Source organism: Cyprinodon variegatus, unplaced genomic scaffold (assembly GCF_000732505.1).
Source record: "Cyprinodon variegatus isolate N-32 unplaced genomic scaffold, C_variegatus-1.0 Scaffold728, whole genome shotgun sequence".
NCBI lineage: Eukaryota > Metazoa > Chordata > Actinopteri > Cyprinodontiformes > Cyprinodontidae > Cyprinodon > Cyprinodon variegatus.
The window spans coordinates 101606-121547 of NW_015151181.1; the positions used below are offsets into that span (position 1 = coordinate 101606).

Genomic DNA, 19942 nt, shown 5'->3' on the forward strand with positions numbered 1-19942 from the left:
AGTACTTCCACTTTTACCAGAGTATTTTTTAACACAAGTATCTGTACTTTTACTCAAGTACGGAAAGTGAGTACTTTTGCCATCTCTGGCTGTAGTGTGAAACAGAAGTGGAAATATTTTAAAGATATTAGTCTTGTTTCATCTGAAAAAATACTGGTATTAGGGTGATTATGAGGGGTTGCTTTGCTGTTTTAAGACTTATTGTAATAAATAGAAGTTGAGTTGGATGAACTATATTTGGTAAAACTTGCTCAAATGAATTTGGGTACAATGGTCAAACTTATACATGCAACTTTGAATAACATTAAAACAATTTCAGATAAAGGTTTTTTTGGTGCCTAGCCAAAATCCGAACATTAATTTGAATCCGATGCTGTGATATGTGTTTAGTGTCTAAGGTACAGTGTTCTCCTTGTTCAAAGAATACTTAAAGAGGAGCCTCTCTATCTTTCTAGGAACTTTTTCCTCTTTAGTCCATCTTCAGCTTCGAGGACATACAAGGACCATCGGGGTTATTTTTCAGATCACCTGTTGATCCCAAATTTCCATCCTATCTATATGATCATCTCAGTTTTGAAGTAGTCTAGTCATTCGGTTTCTCCTCAATGACCAGAGCTAAAACAGATCCATTATCAAACAGTCCTTTGTTAGAGTCAAGACAGAGGAATACATTTATGCTACTTATCTGCAGATTCCATTAGATATTTTTTTAACATATATCTCATTTGCTGTGCCTTTAACAGATGGAGTATGGAACTCTGAAAAAGGTTTTAGCTAATTTCATGATTGCTGATGTACACCTTAAGTGCTTTTGTTTCTAAATTTCATATACAAATACATTTAACAATAACTTATGATAAAAGGACAGTAATTACATTAAGCTTTTTCAAAGTCAGAAGACTTAATCAAAGGACTTTACACTACATTCAGTTATTCACTCACACACTGATGTTGGCAAACTACATTTTCAACACTGCTGCCCTGGGGCTCACTGACAGAGGCGAGGCTGCCGTACACTGGCGCCACCGGGCCCTCTGACCACCATCAGTAGGCAATGCAGATGAAGGTGAACCCTAACAACACTGATAGCCAGAACCAGGGCTCGAACCGACAAACCTCCAGTGGCAGGGCAAACTCCTGAACCTGACCCCACTGTCGCCCCCTAGGGGGAAGCCATACATAGCTTTTGTTTTTTTCTGCTTTTTTATCTAGTCTTTCATGTCATTTAAGCATATTGGTTCATCCCTTCTTTGCTGGTGGAAAAGTCATCTTTGGATAGAAAACTTGATTTCATAAACATGTCTTGTGTAATTGGAATTCTTCCTGTTAAATGGGAGTTTTTCCTCTCTACTGTCGCTACAAGCATGCTTAGTGTGATGGATTGCATTCAAGTAAATGAGTCGATGCAATCAACTGGTTTTCCTTAGATAGAAAGCTTTGAATTCATTTGACTGGATGATCTGGTGAACTGTAAAGTGCCTTGAAATTACATGTGTTGTGAATTGGCTCTATATAAATAAACTAAATTGAACTGCATTCACAATTATTTAGTTTTTTTTATTGATGGAATAATTTAAAAACATTTTATAAAAAATGAAATCACTACCTCCATCAGAAAATTACCACACAGGAAGGATGGGGAACATCCTTTTGAGGTGATGTTACCAGCTTTAATTATTTCCATACTTAATGACCCCAGGAAAACATTTTTTTCTAGTTTATCCTCCTGCTATCTGTTGTCTTTCCTGTCATAGTGATGACCTATGTGTAACACTAGCCTGTTCTTGGCCCACCCGAAAGGCCAGGGTGTACACCATGTACTGTTTTTGCTTGCCAAACTACGCATGAATATGTACACGTATTCATGAGCCAGCATCACTGGAATAAACTGGACATGAAACCTCCTAATACGTTCAGTTAAATTTGTTTTCAGACTTTTGTTTTCAATTCACACAATGCATGCATGCGTGCATGCAATGCAGTCTAGGTTCCAAAACTTAGCATCCATTTTCTCCCACTTATTCCGTCAGGGTCACGTTGGGGCACGGTGCCTATCTCCAGCAGTCTATGGGCGAGAGAAGGGGTAAACCTTGGACAGGTCGTCAGTCTGTCGCAGGGCACAATTTTTAGCAGTTTTGCTGAAAAGATGATTATAGCTTTATGCATTGAAGATAAAAACTGATGACAGATACTGGATCTCCGACAAGAACTTTAAACACATACCACATAATTAACAGGTTGAACAACTGAATAAGTTATGGAAAAACAAGAAAGACAAAGTTGCAGTTGTTAACGTTAAAACGACGGAACAAGTCCTCAACTAGTTTCCCATCATGTAGCTGGATGTGTTTGCCGTGAACTCAAGTAATGTACAATCAAAGCTCAAAAGGTTACTCAGGATGTAGAGGTAATGGTGAAGAACAGACTTCTCTCTTTCCTGTCAATAGAAACTATTAAACTGAATTTTTTAATATGAATGTGCAAGGGGAAAGGGGAGAGTTTTCTCTATCCTCAAGTCGGGATTTCATTTCAGTTTTTTTTAGGAAGATGCCGCGTGGTTTGCTTCAGTGAGCAGAGACCTAAAGCAAACAATATAATGCACTGAAGCCAGGTGTAAAATGTCAGGTTGGAGTGTAATGTGCACAAAGAGGGCAAATCGCCAGACATATGAACCTGCTCCTTTAAGTGAAAGCATTTAGGCATTTCTGCTTTTAATTTAAATAAGTGGTCCATACTGTTGATGCCTGTCATAGCTGATAAGTCAAGGTTTTTAACCCTACCTGTTATATATTAGGACTTCTCTACGAAATAGGAATATAATTAAAAAATGCATTTTTGTCAGTTAATTTAGAAAGTCACATTGCATACAGAGGGAAATGCCCTATGCCGAGAAAAACCTGCCTGCCGAGAATAACCTCCCCTTTCGCACATTGATGAGAAAACGGATTTAAATATGAACGAAAAAGCGAACTTTAAAACAAATTCTTAATGTTTTCATATTTCTTTTGCATGGATGGCCTAAAATTTAAAGTTTTAGTGGACAGATGAATTCGAATAAATAAATTTTTTTTGTTTTAGTCGATGCGCTACAGTCAGTGTCCAATGAATATATTCTCTGCTCAGTAGATAGGATTTCCCGCTTTTGCTATCAACCCCATTCTGTATTTTCTGACAAAACATTAATATTTCAATCCATTTTCTCATCAGTGTGCAAGGGGGGAGGTAATTCTCGGCAGGCAAGTAGTTCTCTGCATAACACCTTGGTTAAATTAACGTAGTGGAAAAAATTGCAAATCTTTTGGAAAGTAAGCTTGTATGAGCGATGCAAACAGGAACCTTTTAACAGAGCGTGCACAAGAAGAAATGGGCTTGTGCATGCTCTCGCACACATTTATTAGGTGTTCCCGCTGGGGAGGGAATACGTGGTTGTGCATGTGCTTTTTTTTTTTAAAGTGGAGAGGGCATGTCTTTTAAAAAATTCGTGAAAATCCTCCACTATACCTGAAAGACTTTATGTCTTACAGTTCCAAAAATTACTGGTTATTGACGATCGAAATTAAAATTTGAATATTGTTAAAAAATATAGAAATAGAAAGTTTGGTGAAGGAAAAAAAGTATAGTGTTGAAAAAGTGCACCAGTCGTATAGATAACCAGTTTGGATTCTCATGCAAAACATATTCTGTGATTTTGATAAGCTTCACAAAGAGTTAACCCTGTGATGCCAAATGTATCATATTTGATACATACGGTTTCTGAAATGTTTTGCACCTTTTGCATAATTTAATGGTTAAAAACTTTGCTCAAAATCCTATTGTACACAATCAGATATACCTGATAACAGAGGGCAGACGAATACACAAAAAATAATCTTGACTTATCGCATAGTAAAAAATTATTAATATCAAAAATGTATTTCTGTTGTTTTCTTTTAACATATTTTGTTAAAAGCCCAAATAAGGACTTCAAACCAAAAAAAAAGTAATTTTCTGTTTTGTTTTATTCTTGGATCGGGCTTTAAAGGGTTAACTGAGGCCAAAGTCAGAGCACAGGAAGCATCATGCACAGACAAATCCTATACGTCATCTACGAGTGTTACATTTCTTTTGTCAAGCCCCTCCTGAACAGGATTTCATGGAAGTGTCTGATTGTGTTAAGAAGAAAAAAAAGCATCATTACAGTTTAGTGGAAGTGAATTTTGCATTTCATTTGGAAATCAATGTACCGGCAGGAGGAAGGGTGGACAAACACCTTTGGAGACACATACTCCATGCTGCTTGAAGTCTAGGTTCAGTCTAAGTTATTGTCTACTGGAAAAAAAACCATTAAGGCTGTAAGCCTCCCCTGTTATGTGTGAGCCACAATATTTATATGACATAATATTCAAAAACTATTTTCTGTTGCACTTGTTTAATATAAAAAAGTTCAGTGTTGGGATTTTACTTTATGTAACCTATAATTTTAAATTAACTGAAACAAACAGTTCTAGTGTGTTACTTAATAAGCATTAAAATCTAAATTGAAAAAAAAAATCTACCTTTAAGTGATATTTTAATTGATTTACAAAGAGTAGTTAAAAAGCAGAACAGGGAACAGACATTGAGGTGAGACAGAATAGAGTTAGGGTTAATATTATTTTATTTTATTTTTTTCTTTGCCTTAAACTTACAGCTGTCAGTCAGCTTGGCAGTTTGGACAAAAGGCTGGTTTCTGAAGGTGCAGATTAACTCTCTGTTTCTGATGCAACAGACAAGGGATTAATCATCACTGTGTGTAAGGTTTCCTGCAGGGTCTAATAGTGACGGTTGAATAAGTCCTTTTGTGTGCTCTGCTCTTTATGCTTCATAGAGTAGAGTATTCAGTCTTATTAAGGACACATTCATATGTACACTAGCTCAATTTTCTACTAAAACAAAGTGTTTCAGCAAGTCCCATGGCAGGAAGTCATTGCATTCGAGCAACCAAACATGAAGAAGTAGACCTGCTGAAGTTCAAATCAAGCATAGAAATGGGGAAGAAAGATTGTTTTCTTTTTGTCTGACATTTATAACAGGGCATGGTTATTGGTGCTGAAACAGATCATCTTAGTTTACCAGAAATAATGCTCACAACTTTCACTAAGGTTCTCAGAAACTTAAAAAAAAAGGCAATCCAGGAAGCGTCAGTGGATGAAATGGTCTTCTTGATGTCAGACGACGGATGAGAAGGTGCAGACCGATAGAGATGATAAGAGAGGCGGCAGGAGGTCAAACACCTACTCATTACAACCCAGAGTGGAGGAAGATACCATCTCTGAATGCTCAAGATGTCAAACCTCCAGAGCAGATAGTTTATAGCAGCACAATCTTACAAAGATTGCTACTCATCTAGGCTAAGGACAGGAAACTAAGGTTAAAGTTCACACAGGCTCTTCAACAGACCAAAAAAATGTTAGATAAGAAAGAAATCTGACTTTTAAAACAACATTTACATTATTAAACAGTAGAGGTAGAATTTTTAGACAACAGAGAAGCGCTTATCAATGTTTCAGGATGCTGGTGTCATGCAATGGGGATTATTCTATCCTTTTATATACTCTTTTAGGGGCTTTATTTCTGACATTCTTTCTGGGCCTTGTTGCTGCCCACATCCATCCCTTCATGACCACAGTGTACCCATATTCTGATAGATAATGCATCATGTCATAAAACTGTTTTCTTAAGTGTCTCAATGAGTTCACTGTACTCCAATGGTCTCCACAGTCAATGCATCTGAATTCAACTTTAAGATTTGGCAGAGCGGAAGAGTCCTTTAAATCTGCAGCAACTTTGTGATGCCATCACGACAAAATGAAAAAAACCAGGGTGTTTAAAACTTTTTACCTTTTACTATGCCTAAAAAGTGTGTGTATTGAAAATAAACAGAGATAAGACACAAGATTTGTGCAGCCTGGTAAAAAAAAAACTACAGCTTTGTCAGATATTCTAATAGTATTAGTAAGAAAATAAGGGAAATGGCTAAGTGATTAAAAAGGATTAAAATCCATAATTTTTCAAAGTTTTCAAAGATCCCTGTTGAAAAATAATTTCCAGAAGAATCAACATCATGTCACTTGTATTCTAAAGTTTTGCAGAACCTTAGAATGCTGTAATCAGGTCTGCTTAACCCACAGGCTGTCTAAGGTCACTGTGGTAGGAAAACACATTACAGATTTATTACAGCATGCATGAGCTCTGATCTGTACAATAGCTTCTCTCTTGTCTTATCTCTGTTTCTGCTCCCACTCTGCTCTATTGTCTCGTGCCAGTAAGAGGATTTCAATGATGAGAATCTTGTTTTTGTTGCCCTTTTAACCCCGGACAGACAAAGATTCTAACACAATACTGAAGCTGGCAGACTGTCCTGTTGACTCCTCTGCTATCTTTGTATCTTTATTCCTTTTTTATTCACATTTTGTCCAAGAATCCCTTTAAGATTTCTGTCAAAAAAGAGGGAAAAAACAAGACGAGGAGAGAAAAAATGTAACATTATAATTTCTTGTGTCTATTATTTTGGTGTGTGATCTGTAAAAAAAAGGCTTTGTACTCAGTCGAGACATCGCTGCGCATGCTGTCTAAGCCTTGTTTTCTCTTCTCGAATGAGCCACACCACTATGCAACACCTAATTACAGCTGTCAGGGCTACCACACACTCCCTCATTCTGCTCCATCCAGTATCTCATATCCCTCTTGCGTGTCATGTCTCCATTTGTCAGGAATCAGGCGATGGTAGAGTTTGGCACGGCTGGAAGAATGCAGTGATTGCAGATTTTAAGCCTTTCTCCGAGCTTTTAAGGCTTCCAACAGATGGCAGTGTGAATCGCTGAATGTGCAAAGAGCAGCTCTGGGAAAAGAGGGCAATACTAATCTGAATAGGACAGAAATAGTTCTGCAGATATTCCTTTTTTTAACTTTTGTGCGGGGAAAAAAAAATCCAAATTTATTGAAGTGTTGTGAAAAAAATATCCCCCCCCCCCCCTTAAATGTGTATGTAAAGCAAATTTCTGTCAAAAATAATTGCAGTAAATAAAATACAACTTTAAAATTGTGATTTTATCAGAAAAGTTGTCTACAACAATATGAACTTATTTAATAAAAGTACTAGCAGCCCCCACTTTCACATGTATTAGCATACACTCTCTTATCATTCATGTTTTTTTGTCTAATTTTTTTTTCAGCAAGACTAAGTTCTGATTTCTATGATTAAGTAAATTAAGAAATCACTTTAATAGAACCCTACTGACAACATGAAGCAAGCTATAAGAAATCAATAGCAACATAAAACACACAAAGTCAGTGTAACCTTTAATCTGGAAAACTTTTTTATATATATAATAAGGCATTTATAGGGTTCCCTGGTTCTAACAAGCCGTAGAGAGACATTAGCCACCAACAGTGAAAGTAAGGAATAATGTTAAACTTTCCAAGGAGAGGCCAATCTACCAGAATGACTCCAAAAGAACATCAGTGGTTCATCCAGGAGGTGATCAAAAGAACCCAGGAAAACACATAAAGCATTGCCGGTCAAACCTGTCACTGTGAAAGTGCTCAATTGAAATATTTTAACACAAAAAATAACCACCCCAAAAATTATTTCACTGAAAAATATCCTAATGATATTTAAAGCTTTTTAAGAATATTTTCTGTATTTATAGAAAACAAAACTGAGATTATTTTGGAAGCTTAGAGTCTCATTATATCTGAGGTCAAAGTAAAAAAGCATCTTAGAAAAGAGTCCAAGGTGCGTTGCTTCTCCAAGACCTGGATGACTCATAATGAATGGGATCAAAAATGTTGCTTTTTACCAAACAATTGTGAAGAAGAATATCTGACCATCAGTTCATGGTGTTAAGTGTAAATTCAAACGGTGGGATTATTGTTGCATCTTGGGCCAAGTTGGTCTGGACAGCTTTTTCCCCCCTAATATATAAAAATCTCATTTTGAATGTGTATATTACCTTATCCAAAGGTTGTCTAATGAGCTGAAACCCATCAAACGTCTCCAAAAGACGGTCTCAATATTTAGTAGGTGGACAATTTATGTTTTAACTGACATCAGTGTGTTTTGTTTGTTAAAAAGCAATAAAGCTCAAAGTGCTTAAAATGCTTTTTTTCCCATACATTATAAACCCTACACATTTCCATTAATGACATTGTTTGCTAGGCAAAGAGGCCATTGTTAGTGTGGATAGATGCAGTAATGAAGGTAACACCTCAGCTGTTACTGTTGTCTCAGAAACACTGCCCTGCAGCAATACCTATTACACCTTATCGGGAATTTGCTCTATGTCAACACGTTCAGTGTAGTCAGACTGGGTGGTTCAGCCTCAGGCAAAACAATTTTAGCCGTTTACATTGCAAAATATATTGAACTGCGTGTTTTTGCAGGACAGACTGTCTGAGAACGAAGACTTGGACAACAGTTTGGGTCCCAACGGGGATGTGAGTCTTTGTTTCTCATTCTTTGATTGTTGTTTGCTACGTGACAATAAGGCCAGGCTAAAACTAGCGTTTGTGTGCGTGTATATGCTGTAATGCAAGCTTGTTTATCTACATGTTTGCTTGTGTGTTAGTGCCGTACCAGATAGCAGACAGACAGTCCCCTGGGGGGGCAGGAAGGTGGTTCAGGAAGGGTGTTCCTGTGTGAACAGGAGCTCGGTGTTGTCCCCACCACTCGTCTCTGTACTTCATGTCTCCACCAGGACCTGCAATCACTCAAAGTACATGAATTACTGATTAAAGATAAAACACTACCAAGATCAAGTCACCTTCTTCTGGGTGTATTTACAATTATTTACAACTTTCACTGTTGAATTTTATAGTTTACAGATTTTAGACTGCCAAGCTGAAATGTACATCTCAAATCTTTTAGGTTATTTTATATGTTTAAACAAATAGAATTTGGAAATAAAGCAAATTCCTATTGTATAAAACAGATTCTGTATGCAAGTAATGTCAAACAACAGCATTTATTCCCCTTAAATATTTTACTCTGCTGTGTGGATGTTTTGCTTAACCAACTTCCACTGCCATTATGAAAGCAAGTCTTGTTGAGGTACATCTATGTCTTTACCAGCTTTGGGCTAAAGACTGAAATTATTGCCTATTTTAACTCATTCCTTGACTCTGGTTCTCAGTTTCATTTATCGTTGAACTTTGTCTGAGCAATTCTAACCTACGTGTAAAAATTCGTCTGTCTGTTCATTTCTGCTCTAGCTGTTCGTTTAAACTTAATGCTAAGTGCACAGTTTTGCAGCTGGTTGCTGATTTATTTAGGACGAGCTATCATCCATCTTTCCACCAACGTTCTGTTCTAATGAAAAGTGTCCCATAGCAACACCATGCCACCACCATGTTTCACCATGAAAAGTGGACTCCTTATGGCTTTTTTCCTTTTGTCCCTCTTCTATGAAGGTTCGATTTTTCAAGTGTACAACTAACAGCTGCCATAGAGTTCTCCTACCTAAGTTTTTAGTTTTTTATAAAGACTACCTTTATAATTAATCACCTTGTTGTTTGCCTTCTTAGTATATATGCCTTTTTACTGTTTTAGCAGTCCTCCATTACACTTCTTTTTACTTTAGCACAATAGATGTTGATGAAGCATTCGTGAGATGTTCAAAGCTTTTTATATTCTTGCTGTGTTCCTTTGTCATCATGGCCCTTTGATTTCCAACAAACCTCTTTGACCTTCATAAAAAAAAACTTTTCTGTAAAGGTTTTTCTTCTTGAGTATAACAAAAAAAGGAGAATATTGTTTACCAAAGAGGTGCCTTCTAAAAGCAATTGTTCACATTGGATTTAACTCAGGTGGATCCTTTCAAAGGTGGGTGAATACAAATGCATAGCAAACTTTTCTGATTTTCTTTTCTGAAATTTCACAATTATGACCTATATTTCTATTGGTCACATAAAATTATCCTAAATTACACAAAAAAAAATGTTATAATGTAAAAAAAAAAAAACATTAAAATCTATAAAGATGTGACAGGCACTTTAAAGTTTATGTCTTAATTTTTTTTAAATCTTCTGAAATTAGGAATATTTTACACAAAGTAAAAAAAAATGCATTTTTAAAATGTTGGAAATTAAAATGGAATTTTGCACCTTTATTCTTTTCGTTTGTAGAAGTACCAAGGTAATATTAAAGAAAGAGTAAAGTATCAGTATCACCTTGTTTTTACAGGTGAAAAACTGCTGATTAATCTATATCACTATATTCACCTGGTATAGTCTAGTTAATAGTTTCCAGTATTCCACTGATTAAAATAAAAGACTTTCAGCTGCTTACTGTTAAATAAACATTATAAAAGATTTAATTCATCTTTCCATAACCGAGCCGTTAGAAGGGGAACCCCTGCAGCTGAGCTGTCATGTTTTTGACTGTCCCATGTGCTGGTGTGTGGTTAGAGGACAGCTGAAACATCACCTGTCACTGGGTCACATGTTTATACAGTATAGCTACAATCAGAGCCCCAGTCACCTAAATACAACACAATAATTCATTTACAGTCATTGTAACCTCATTAAATACCCCATAAATCACAGACTACCTTGATTTAATAACATCCAAGCGTCACCTGTTTACTAATCTATTGTCTCATATTTCATTTAATCTCCAGTAAAACCAGGTTGCCACAGAGTTCAGTAGCCAAGATCAAAATATTTAAATTCTTTTACATTTGAAAAGTTGTCTAACAGTAAATATAAAAAAAGAAATGGAGTAAAGACAAAACTAAAATATTGTAGGGAGATTGAATCCATACAGATCCTGGACCATCAACTACCTCACTGAACGCCCTCAGTACGTGCGGCTGCACAGCTGTCAATCATAGGTGGCAGTCTACAGTACCGGGGCCCCCCAGGGCATCATTCTGTCTCTGCTCCTCTTCACCCGTTACACCTCGGACTTCACCTACAATATGGACTCTCAGATGACTCTGCCATTGTAGGCTCTGATACTGAGGGGAATATTGATCAGTCATCATGAACTTTGTGGACCGTTGTGAGAAGAACCACCCGTGTCTTAACACCAGTAAGAACAAAGAGATGGTGATCGACTTCAGGAGAAGACCCCCACCTGACTCCCGCGTGAACATCCAGAGGCAGGACATAGAAACTGTGGAGAGTTTCAAATACCTGGGTGTTCATGTCAATAACAAACTAGACTGGACTTATAACACCGACGCCCTGTATAAGAAGGACCAGGCCGCCTCTGCCTCCTGGGTAGGCTGAGGTCCTTTACAGTGAGCAGGCCCCTGCTTAGCACCTTCTATCACTCTGTGGTGGCATCAACCCTCCTCTATGTACACTGTTGTCTGCTGGGCCCCTGGCAGCGCAGAGAGAGACAGAAAGAGACTGAACAAACTGATGAGAAAGGCTGTTTCTGTCCTTGGCTGCACTCTGGAATCAGTGGAGGAAGTGGCTGAGAGGAGGCTGCTGTCGAACCTTACATCCATCATGGACAACACCTTCCACCCTCTGCACCAGACTGTAGAGGAGCTGAGCAGCTCCTTTAGGGAAAGACTTTTACACCCTGTTTATAAAAAGGAGCAGTAAAGCAGGTCATTATCCCTGCTGCCACCAGACTCTACAATGCAACACCCCAACAGCAATAACTTGGGCAATGTATAATGTGCAGTTACTATTTAATACCCTGTGCAACAACCTGTTTCTCTATATTTGACACCCACTGCAACAACTATATATAAAAATTAACATTTTTATATAAGTACCCATGTAAACACCCCATGCAATAACCCTGTAAATGATCCTACTTTTAAAAAATTACATAAAAATGAAGCTGTCATATGTGAACACACTGTATATACTGTTTATATACCATGCAAATTTTTCTCCCTTTGGCACATTCTTCTTTTTTGACTATTTGAACTGAAGGAGGAAATTTCCCCACTGTGAGATCAATAAAAACAATAAATCAATAAGATCTTAGTTGTATGAAAAATGTTGGACTTGAAATTTGCAACTAACCTTATGTTGAATTCAAGGATACATTTTTCCTCTTGTTCTAAATAAAAGATTTTCACATTTTTAACTTCCAATAAAACCTAAACAGAACTTCTTTTGTTATTATAGATGATTATTGTTTTAACAAATAAAGTTAGTTAATATGTAATGTAAGGTTTTAGGCCTTTAAGCTAAAATGATAATGATAATTCAGGTGTGGTTGAAATGAAATGAAATTTAATTGAAAATAATATGAATAAAACAAAATGTAAATCTGCTGTTAATTTAGTCTAAGATAATGTATGAACTGCAGGTGTGCTTCAGCCATTTAAGATGCAGCAATGTTCTAATAATGACAATAATAGGCAGTACAGACGCTCCCTCTGCACGGTTGAAAATTCTCTCACCCTCTGATGCCAAAATCCCTGAGGTGCTCCAACTGACTGCTGCCTGAAATACATCTTGATTTATTTGGTGAATAATTAACCGCTGGGGGGGCAATTGGATAATAATACTTCTAGATTGTAAGACATCGAAAAACTCAATTTTAGAAAGAAGGAAAGCTTAATGTGTCATCACGGAAAAAGCAATCTACCCCGTTTAACACAAAATAATGTTACCGTAGTTTTTTTTTTTGTAAATCCTAATGCAAATAAGATTTGTTGTTATTTTAAAGATGCAACAGAACTTAATATTTTACAATTTGTGCTTATATTCTTTGTTTTCTCACTCTTCTTGAAACAAGTATCTGTTCATACACCAATATCAATTGGCAAATACTAGGGCTGGGGCTTTAACATGTTAATTTTGATTAACGAAATACAGAAACAAATGAAAAATTGTAGAAAAATGTTTTTAAAAAGCTGCTCTCCTTAAGTTGTCCATATCTACATTCAGACTATCCATTTGATTAAAGCAACATGAAATGTGACAAACAAGGAACCATTTTTTCACATTCAAAGAGCAGGCTGGTATGGGAAGTAAAAAAAAAAAAAAAAAGCCTGATATCTACTGATATAGGGACCTATAGCAAAGAGCCAGTGTGTCATAATGATGTAGTAAAAAAGTGTTTATTTAAGGCTTCTGCTGCATCTTTATGCCAGTAAATGTGGAGAGGGCTGTAAATTAGTTTAAACCATTGGTTTTATGTTCAGTGTCTGGACTTAAAAAGCCTTATCATAAACTGTACAAAGTGCAAAGAAAGGCTGAACAGTAAAATGAGAAGTTACACAAATAGAGATAAGGGAGTTCTGTATGACAGTCTCAGGAGGAAAGTGTTTCAGCAAAGAGGAACAGCAGTCATAGTTAAACATGTAGTATAACTAAAAAGTTTCCTTTACTGTCATAAAAAGGTCTGGGAACATTTTATTTTACAGGTACTTCTAGGTCTGGATTTGTTGTGGAAAAGAACATATTGATAATATGGACAAATATTTGTATTTCCAGAGTAAATTCCACATTCACCCGTCTTCTCAAGAATCAGTTGAGTCTAAATGACCCATAATATTTTTTACTTAGACTTTATTGTCTTTATTGTCATTTTGTACACACAGAGCGTATATAAAACTAAATTTTGTTTAGTACAGCTCTCAGGACATTTTCAATTTTTTATTTACAGCAGTGATAAATGTAAACATAAATATACATATATACACAACTGTAACATATGAGTTACAGTTTTCCAACATGGTTTTGTTGGGTTTTTTTTTAACCCAATTTTATACATCATTCAGCAGTCTAATGGCAGTGGGGAAGAAACTATTCTGGGATCTGCTTGACCTGCAATTCATGCCTCGCTTCCCAGAGGGCAGCAGGGAGAACAGTCCGTATTGGGGGTGTGAGGGATCATTTATAATGTTACGGACTCAGGACATGCAGCGTTGGGATGAAATATCTTTTATGGAAGGAAGAGGAGCCCCAATGATCCTCTTTGCTCTTCTCACTTTTACGCATCATGTCCATCGATCTCTCTGTACATTTTTAGTCTGCAGTTTTTTAATTTCTATCTTGAAAGTCGGAGAAATGTTGTATAATCTACGGTAATTTAATGGTAAACCTTTCTATTTAGGGGTCGACCCACTGTTGACTGATGAATTCGTCAATATGAATCTGGAAAAGCCTAAAATCTTACCCTTATGTATGTAGGAACCCTAAATTAAGCAGACTCTACAGGTCCAATGAGTCCATTGCATCCTTGAAAGAGGAATCAGATAATATCTGAATAAATCAATAACCAAGAAAAAAGAATTGCCACCCTCTCATTTATTTTTGCTTCACTCCTTTCTAATAATAAACCACACAATCACCAAAAACATGTTTAAACACTTTTACAACCTTTTACCCTCACTCCTTTTAGCATTTCATCACCCTGCACCAAAGATCTTAATCCCACCACTGATCAGTAACTCGTGTGTTTGCAACACCATTGTGTAATTTTGTTTTCTTCGCAGCTCTTGGTCTCCTGTGCTTCTCTATTCAGACCCACAGCGGCAGGAATTCCTGATCCATTTCAAGCCCCAGTAAAAATGCTGATAACTCATACCCAACATGTTTATGATTTCTTATTTATCTCCAAACTTCATCTCGGCGCTGGCGCATGCTTTGTCTGCTTTACACAACTATTTAGGTTACAGTTCATTCTAGATGGAGGGTCTGTAGAAGCTGAAAAAACTGGTAAAGCTCAGCTGAAAAGAGTTTAAAGTGAAGCTGCTCTTGGCCACATTTTACCGAAAAATATTAGCAGCATGTTTTCAAGTAGTTATTGGGACCATTTTGCTCATGTTTTGTGGCTTCGTGTTCCCTTAAATGCGAAAGTACATAGTTATGATCTGGACAAATGATGCTCTTTATTTCTTTTTTGTGACAATCCCCAATATTTATGATTTATACTGTCCTCCTTAGTATGGCTCATACCTCAACAGAGATAATAGCTGCTAAATGTCCTCCTCTGCCATAAAAACGTCTGAGCCATCAGGCGCACACAGTAAAAGATGAGGAGAAGGAACAACCATACCCTAAAGCCTATGAAAATGCCATTGATGTTAACTATCCAAGCGTGCAGTGCCAGAAAGCACGCTGTTTGGCCAGGGCTGTTATCTGCATTTAGTAAAGACAGGAGTCTGAATCTGTCCATTCAACTCAGTGTGTTAGATGTTGCGCTTCTTTGATGTGCTTTAATGTTTTGGGCTTTGATTTACAAAGAGGCTTTCTTATCATTTTCTTGGGGTTTTGAATCCATTTCAGCCACTTATTAGTTAGAAACCTGTAAGTACTTCTTGGAGGATAAGCAGATGAGTACAGAGGCCAAACTGTTCTTCAGGCCTTTGAAGTTAACATGCGTGGACTGGAAGTTTGGACACTTTTATTTGTGGTTTAAGGTGTGTGAACACCTATTTTAGTTGTATCTAGTCTTAGACACATATGTAATATGTAAGCTTGTTTTTTGTTGAGCATTTATTTCTGTATCTGACTGTTCAGCGTTGGCTTTTTGTTGGTCATTATTGTAAACTTCTGCTTTTTATGGGGAACATTTGAGTTGTGTTTGGGTTTGTTTGTTTTTTTAATGGAGGGAAAATTTCCAGAAAATCTAATTTTACATTGAACTTTTAAAGCATTATTTCAAAAAAGGAAAAACAACTCTGGGAATAAACAGATTTAATTTCAACTCGTTATATTTTATGTGTTTTACTTTCAAAGTTTTACAAACACGATTCATTAAAATGTTGTGTGCATTTATGTGTCTCTCTTGAGACGGTACTTTGTAGAACCACATCTGCAAGTGTTTTTTTACCGTCATACTTCAACCAGCTTTGAACATAATTTTTTAAACTCCTACTTCAACAATACTCCTAAATAGATTGCCCTACTTTTGCAACTTAAAGGTATAGTGGAGGATGTTCCACTTGCACCACCCTGTACCCGCTCCCAAGAGGCAACCTCTATTAAAAGCGTGCAAGAGCGTGCACTAGCCCATTTCTCCTTGTGCATGCTATGTTTAAAAGTTGCTGTTTACATCGCTCATACAAGCTTACTTTCCAAAAGAAGAGTTGCAATTTTTCCACTATGTCGGACTCACCACCCTTAAGTGAAAATAGGGACAAGCACATAGGACGGCCTTACTGAAACATATGACCAGAATGATTGACAATTAGAATAACCACTTATTTTCATGATCCACCTGGAAAAAGGACATCATCCACTATAACTAAGATTAGAAGGGGGTTTTTGTCAACTCATAGTTGCACAAATTTGTCTTTAAAGGTATATAGGACGATCTATTATTTCCGGTTGGATCATCTAAATAAGTGGTCCTGCTGATTGTAAATCATTATGGTGATATGTTTACATAAGGCCATGCCATTAGCTATATTTTTCTGAGCATGCACACTTTCAAGCATATATCTGTAGCAAACTATGGTTTCAGACAGTCATTGAAACTCACCTTTCTCACTGCAGTTTTTTGAAAATGGCCGTGGGTCGTAAGTGTCTACGAAGTGTATGAGAAGAAAAGAAAGGCCCCAGAAGAGGCAGATATATCCCAGAATGCTTTGGCAAGGAGAAATAGGCTTGTGCATGCTCTTGCACGTGCATCATTTTTGTAATTGGGCGGGTCTTTTAAAAAATCCTCCACAATACCTGTAAGGAAGCTGCTAATGAGGGAACAAGACAATATTCTTGATTTTTTATTCATTTGTTTAATTTTAAAACCTTTATTATTAGCTTTGAGTATTTTATATAGAGATTCTACAATCGCTCTCTTCTCTGGCCATCAGATACTTTCATGTCTTCTTGAACAGTCTTATTTTCAAAAATTAAACAGACTACATTAAAATATTAACTGCTTTTTAAAGTATTTACAGAAAAAAAATTATGAAAGTTGTGAATTGATTGTTTGATTTCAGCCTCTGACCGACTAGTTGGCTCTCCTTTAATTTTACCATACACAAATTAGCAACAAGTCTTTTTTTGAATAAACTACAACCGGTAGCTCCTAAAAGGTAAGACTGTCTCTCAAAGTCATGATATTGATCATTTTACATTTTCATCATTGCAAAAAAAGAAACAAAAATAAAAGGTAGAGGACAGCATTTCTTTCTTCTTAGTTAAGATTCAGACATTTTCAATACGAAAGCCTAAATGATTTTGCGCCACCACAGTGTATTTGCATGTCCCCAGCCAGTCTGGGACCTGTTTACTTGAGCTGGTGGGTGGGGCCTTTTATCTGCAGTCATCCCCATGGTTAGACTCTCAGAGATGTGTCTGCCTGGTGACACACCTGTGTTTACAGTTTACAAAGCATGTAAACAGCGACTGGCGTGTGTGTGTCTGTCTGTCTACCCACTCATACATCATATACCTTAGCAGCCTTTGTAATGAGTGGCTTTACCAGGTAAGACGCCAACTGTGAGACTTGTCATTATATCTCTCACTACCCTGTCATTGTGATGGCACCACTTTACAGCAGCACAAACTCGCTGGCTCCACTTGTTTAGCATGTTCATCTTGCACTAAAATAACCAGTTCATATTCTGTCTTTGTATTGAAATGTTTTAGATTCGCCAGATGGACCGGAAAATGGACTCAGTCCTGCGGATTCTGACGGAGCAGTTTCCGCCAAAGCCGGACCTGACGTCAAAGCCATCCATTCGTAGGGTGACCATCCAGAAGCGCATGGGCACCAGCATCGACGAGGCGCCCTGATAAAGCAGTGACGTAAAACGCTAGGACTTTACGTTAACAGCCTAGCCCCCTCGGGGGAGTCTGTCTTCCAAACCAACCTCCTTTTTTTTTTTTCTGTGAACTTTACACCCATAAGAAAAAAATAATTAAAAAACTAACCCATGTGAGAGGAAAACAGCCTCTGTCAGGGAGGAGTACCTTATTGTCTGGACTTCTGATGGCTTCTTGATGGGGTTTTTTGTTACTTGTTTCCTCTGCACTGGTATTTTGCAGCACACAGCTCAGGCAGCAACATGTTCTATGAATTTATTTCACCACATTAGCCTCATAATCACACTTCTCTATGATGATAATTTATGTGTTGCCTGTCACTGAGCAGCATTCCTCTGTTCCAAATATCTTTCCAAAGCTAAATAACCCCTAATGAAGCTGTAATGCAATCAATGCACTCTGGTTTCCTAATGACATTCAGAGAAAAAAGAAAAGCTGTAAATCCACACCAGCCAATGCATTCCTCAGATCTGTCAGATTATCTTGGCTCAACTCAGACCTACGGAACAGAGTTAGCTTTACGAACACATATCCATGCAGCCTAACTGTACTTAGATTTGTGTGCTTTGTTTGTAGTAACTGAGAAACATTTAGACAGGAAAAAGGATAATCATATGTTGGTTTTGTCCTTCTCCTGAGTAAGAAATAACTGGCAGAACTGACTAAAATGGACTTTGGCAGCAATTTAATTCAATTTACTATTGTTTAATACTTTAAGAATTGAATTATACCCTTAGTCATGTTAAAGGGATAATTAATGGGGGTTTTTTAGGTGAAATTCTCTAAGGGTTTCTGAAATTGATTCTTTCCTTACATGTGAAAAGAGGCTGTATGTTCATTGTATTCATAGAAATCCTCAGTGGTGGAAAGCTTGTTAGATGGTGATGATTTCAGAAACTTGATATGCCTCAAACCAGAACCGTTTTTTCTTCATTTTATGGGATATTATTTTTCACAAGAACTCTTTATTGCTGTTTTTCTGCCCAAAACTACTGAGTAAATACACAAACTTACATTGCATGAGATCGATAGCTTGCCAGGTTTGCTAATCCCAAGTCCCAAGTTGGATGTATCATAAACTATGAGTCCTGGAAAGCTATTAGATTGTTCTATTTTGGCTACATTTACACCTATGGTCTTGATTCCAATTTAATATTTGGCATGGTTGTTTAATATTTGGCATGGTTTATATGCAACCCGCCATCAGACTGATTGGCTCACATACGCAGGAGAGGAATGTAGCAGCACACAGCAGCACACCTTGTTTACAGAACTTATAATGGATGCCAGAATCCATTTCTTTTTCATTATTATGCTGTTAGGCAACGGGAGCAAACAACATTATGACAACATTATAAGAAGATGAAGAAATGTAAGAAAAACAGAGTATTACTATTTACTATGGAATGTTGTGGAGCAGCTGCTATATCTATAGAGAAGTCTAAGTGGATGTGTACGGTAGCTTTGGGTAATGAGGTAGTGAGTCAGAAAAAAATTCTACAGAACTGCTCCGAATAAGGACGACTTGAAAACCATCAGATGCATCTAGTGTGAATTTCTCCTCAGATGTAACCAGCTCTCTTATTGGTTAGACTAACACACCTGGTTCACAAAATAACCAATAAGAGGGCTGGTTATATCTGAGGAGCAACTGTGATTGGTTTAACTGGTTTTCAGTCTGCTCAGGGACCAGAAGGGTCATGGAAGAGGTGAATGAAGAGGGACAAGGAAAAAGAAAATGGGAAAAGTGATTTAAAAATCAAAGTTGAAGAAAAATGGAATAAGGAATTATCTTTTTAAACTTCTGATTAGAAAATTTATTTTGAATCTGATTTATGAATTTTGCTTTTTAAATCTTCATTTATAAATAAGATTTGAAAAAATGGATTTGAAAATACATTTTTGAATTCCAGTATCTAATGATGGAATACAAAAATACAAATACAAAATTGTAATTCCTCTTTCAAATTAAAGTTAAAAAGTAAAATCAGAAAATGCTTCTCAAATTGCATGATTTAAAATTTACATTTGAAATGTTTTCTTTTTCAGTGACTCTCCAGGTCCTCCATACTCATTTGTCTTCAGTATGAACGTATAGCCTTTGATTCCTTTCCACAAACTCTTACAGCAGGGTAGACTGTTAATATTATCAATAATGGTGTTTTATTTAGTGACCATAAACAAATGGACATTTAAAAAAGATCCAGCTAAAGCTAAGTTGTCTAAATTA

General features: G+C 36.8%; 1 protein-coding gene across 1 annotated transcript in view; it reads left to right on the forward strand.

Annotated features, from left to right (window-relative positions):
- The window catches only part of LOC107097844 (potassium voltage-gated channel subfamily KQT member 1-like), a 106012-nt gene extending 86854 nt beyond the window's left edge, over nt 1-19158 (forward strand). The window contains exon 6 of the mRNA XM_015395159.1: nt 17536-19158. Coding sequence (XP_015250645.1) covers nt 17536-17682 — 147 coding nt within the window. The 3' untranslated portion in view covers nt 17683-19158. The remainder of the gene's footprint in view (nt 1-17535) is intronic.
- Nucleotides 19159-19942: the final 784 nt, after the last annotated feature.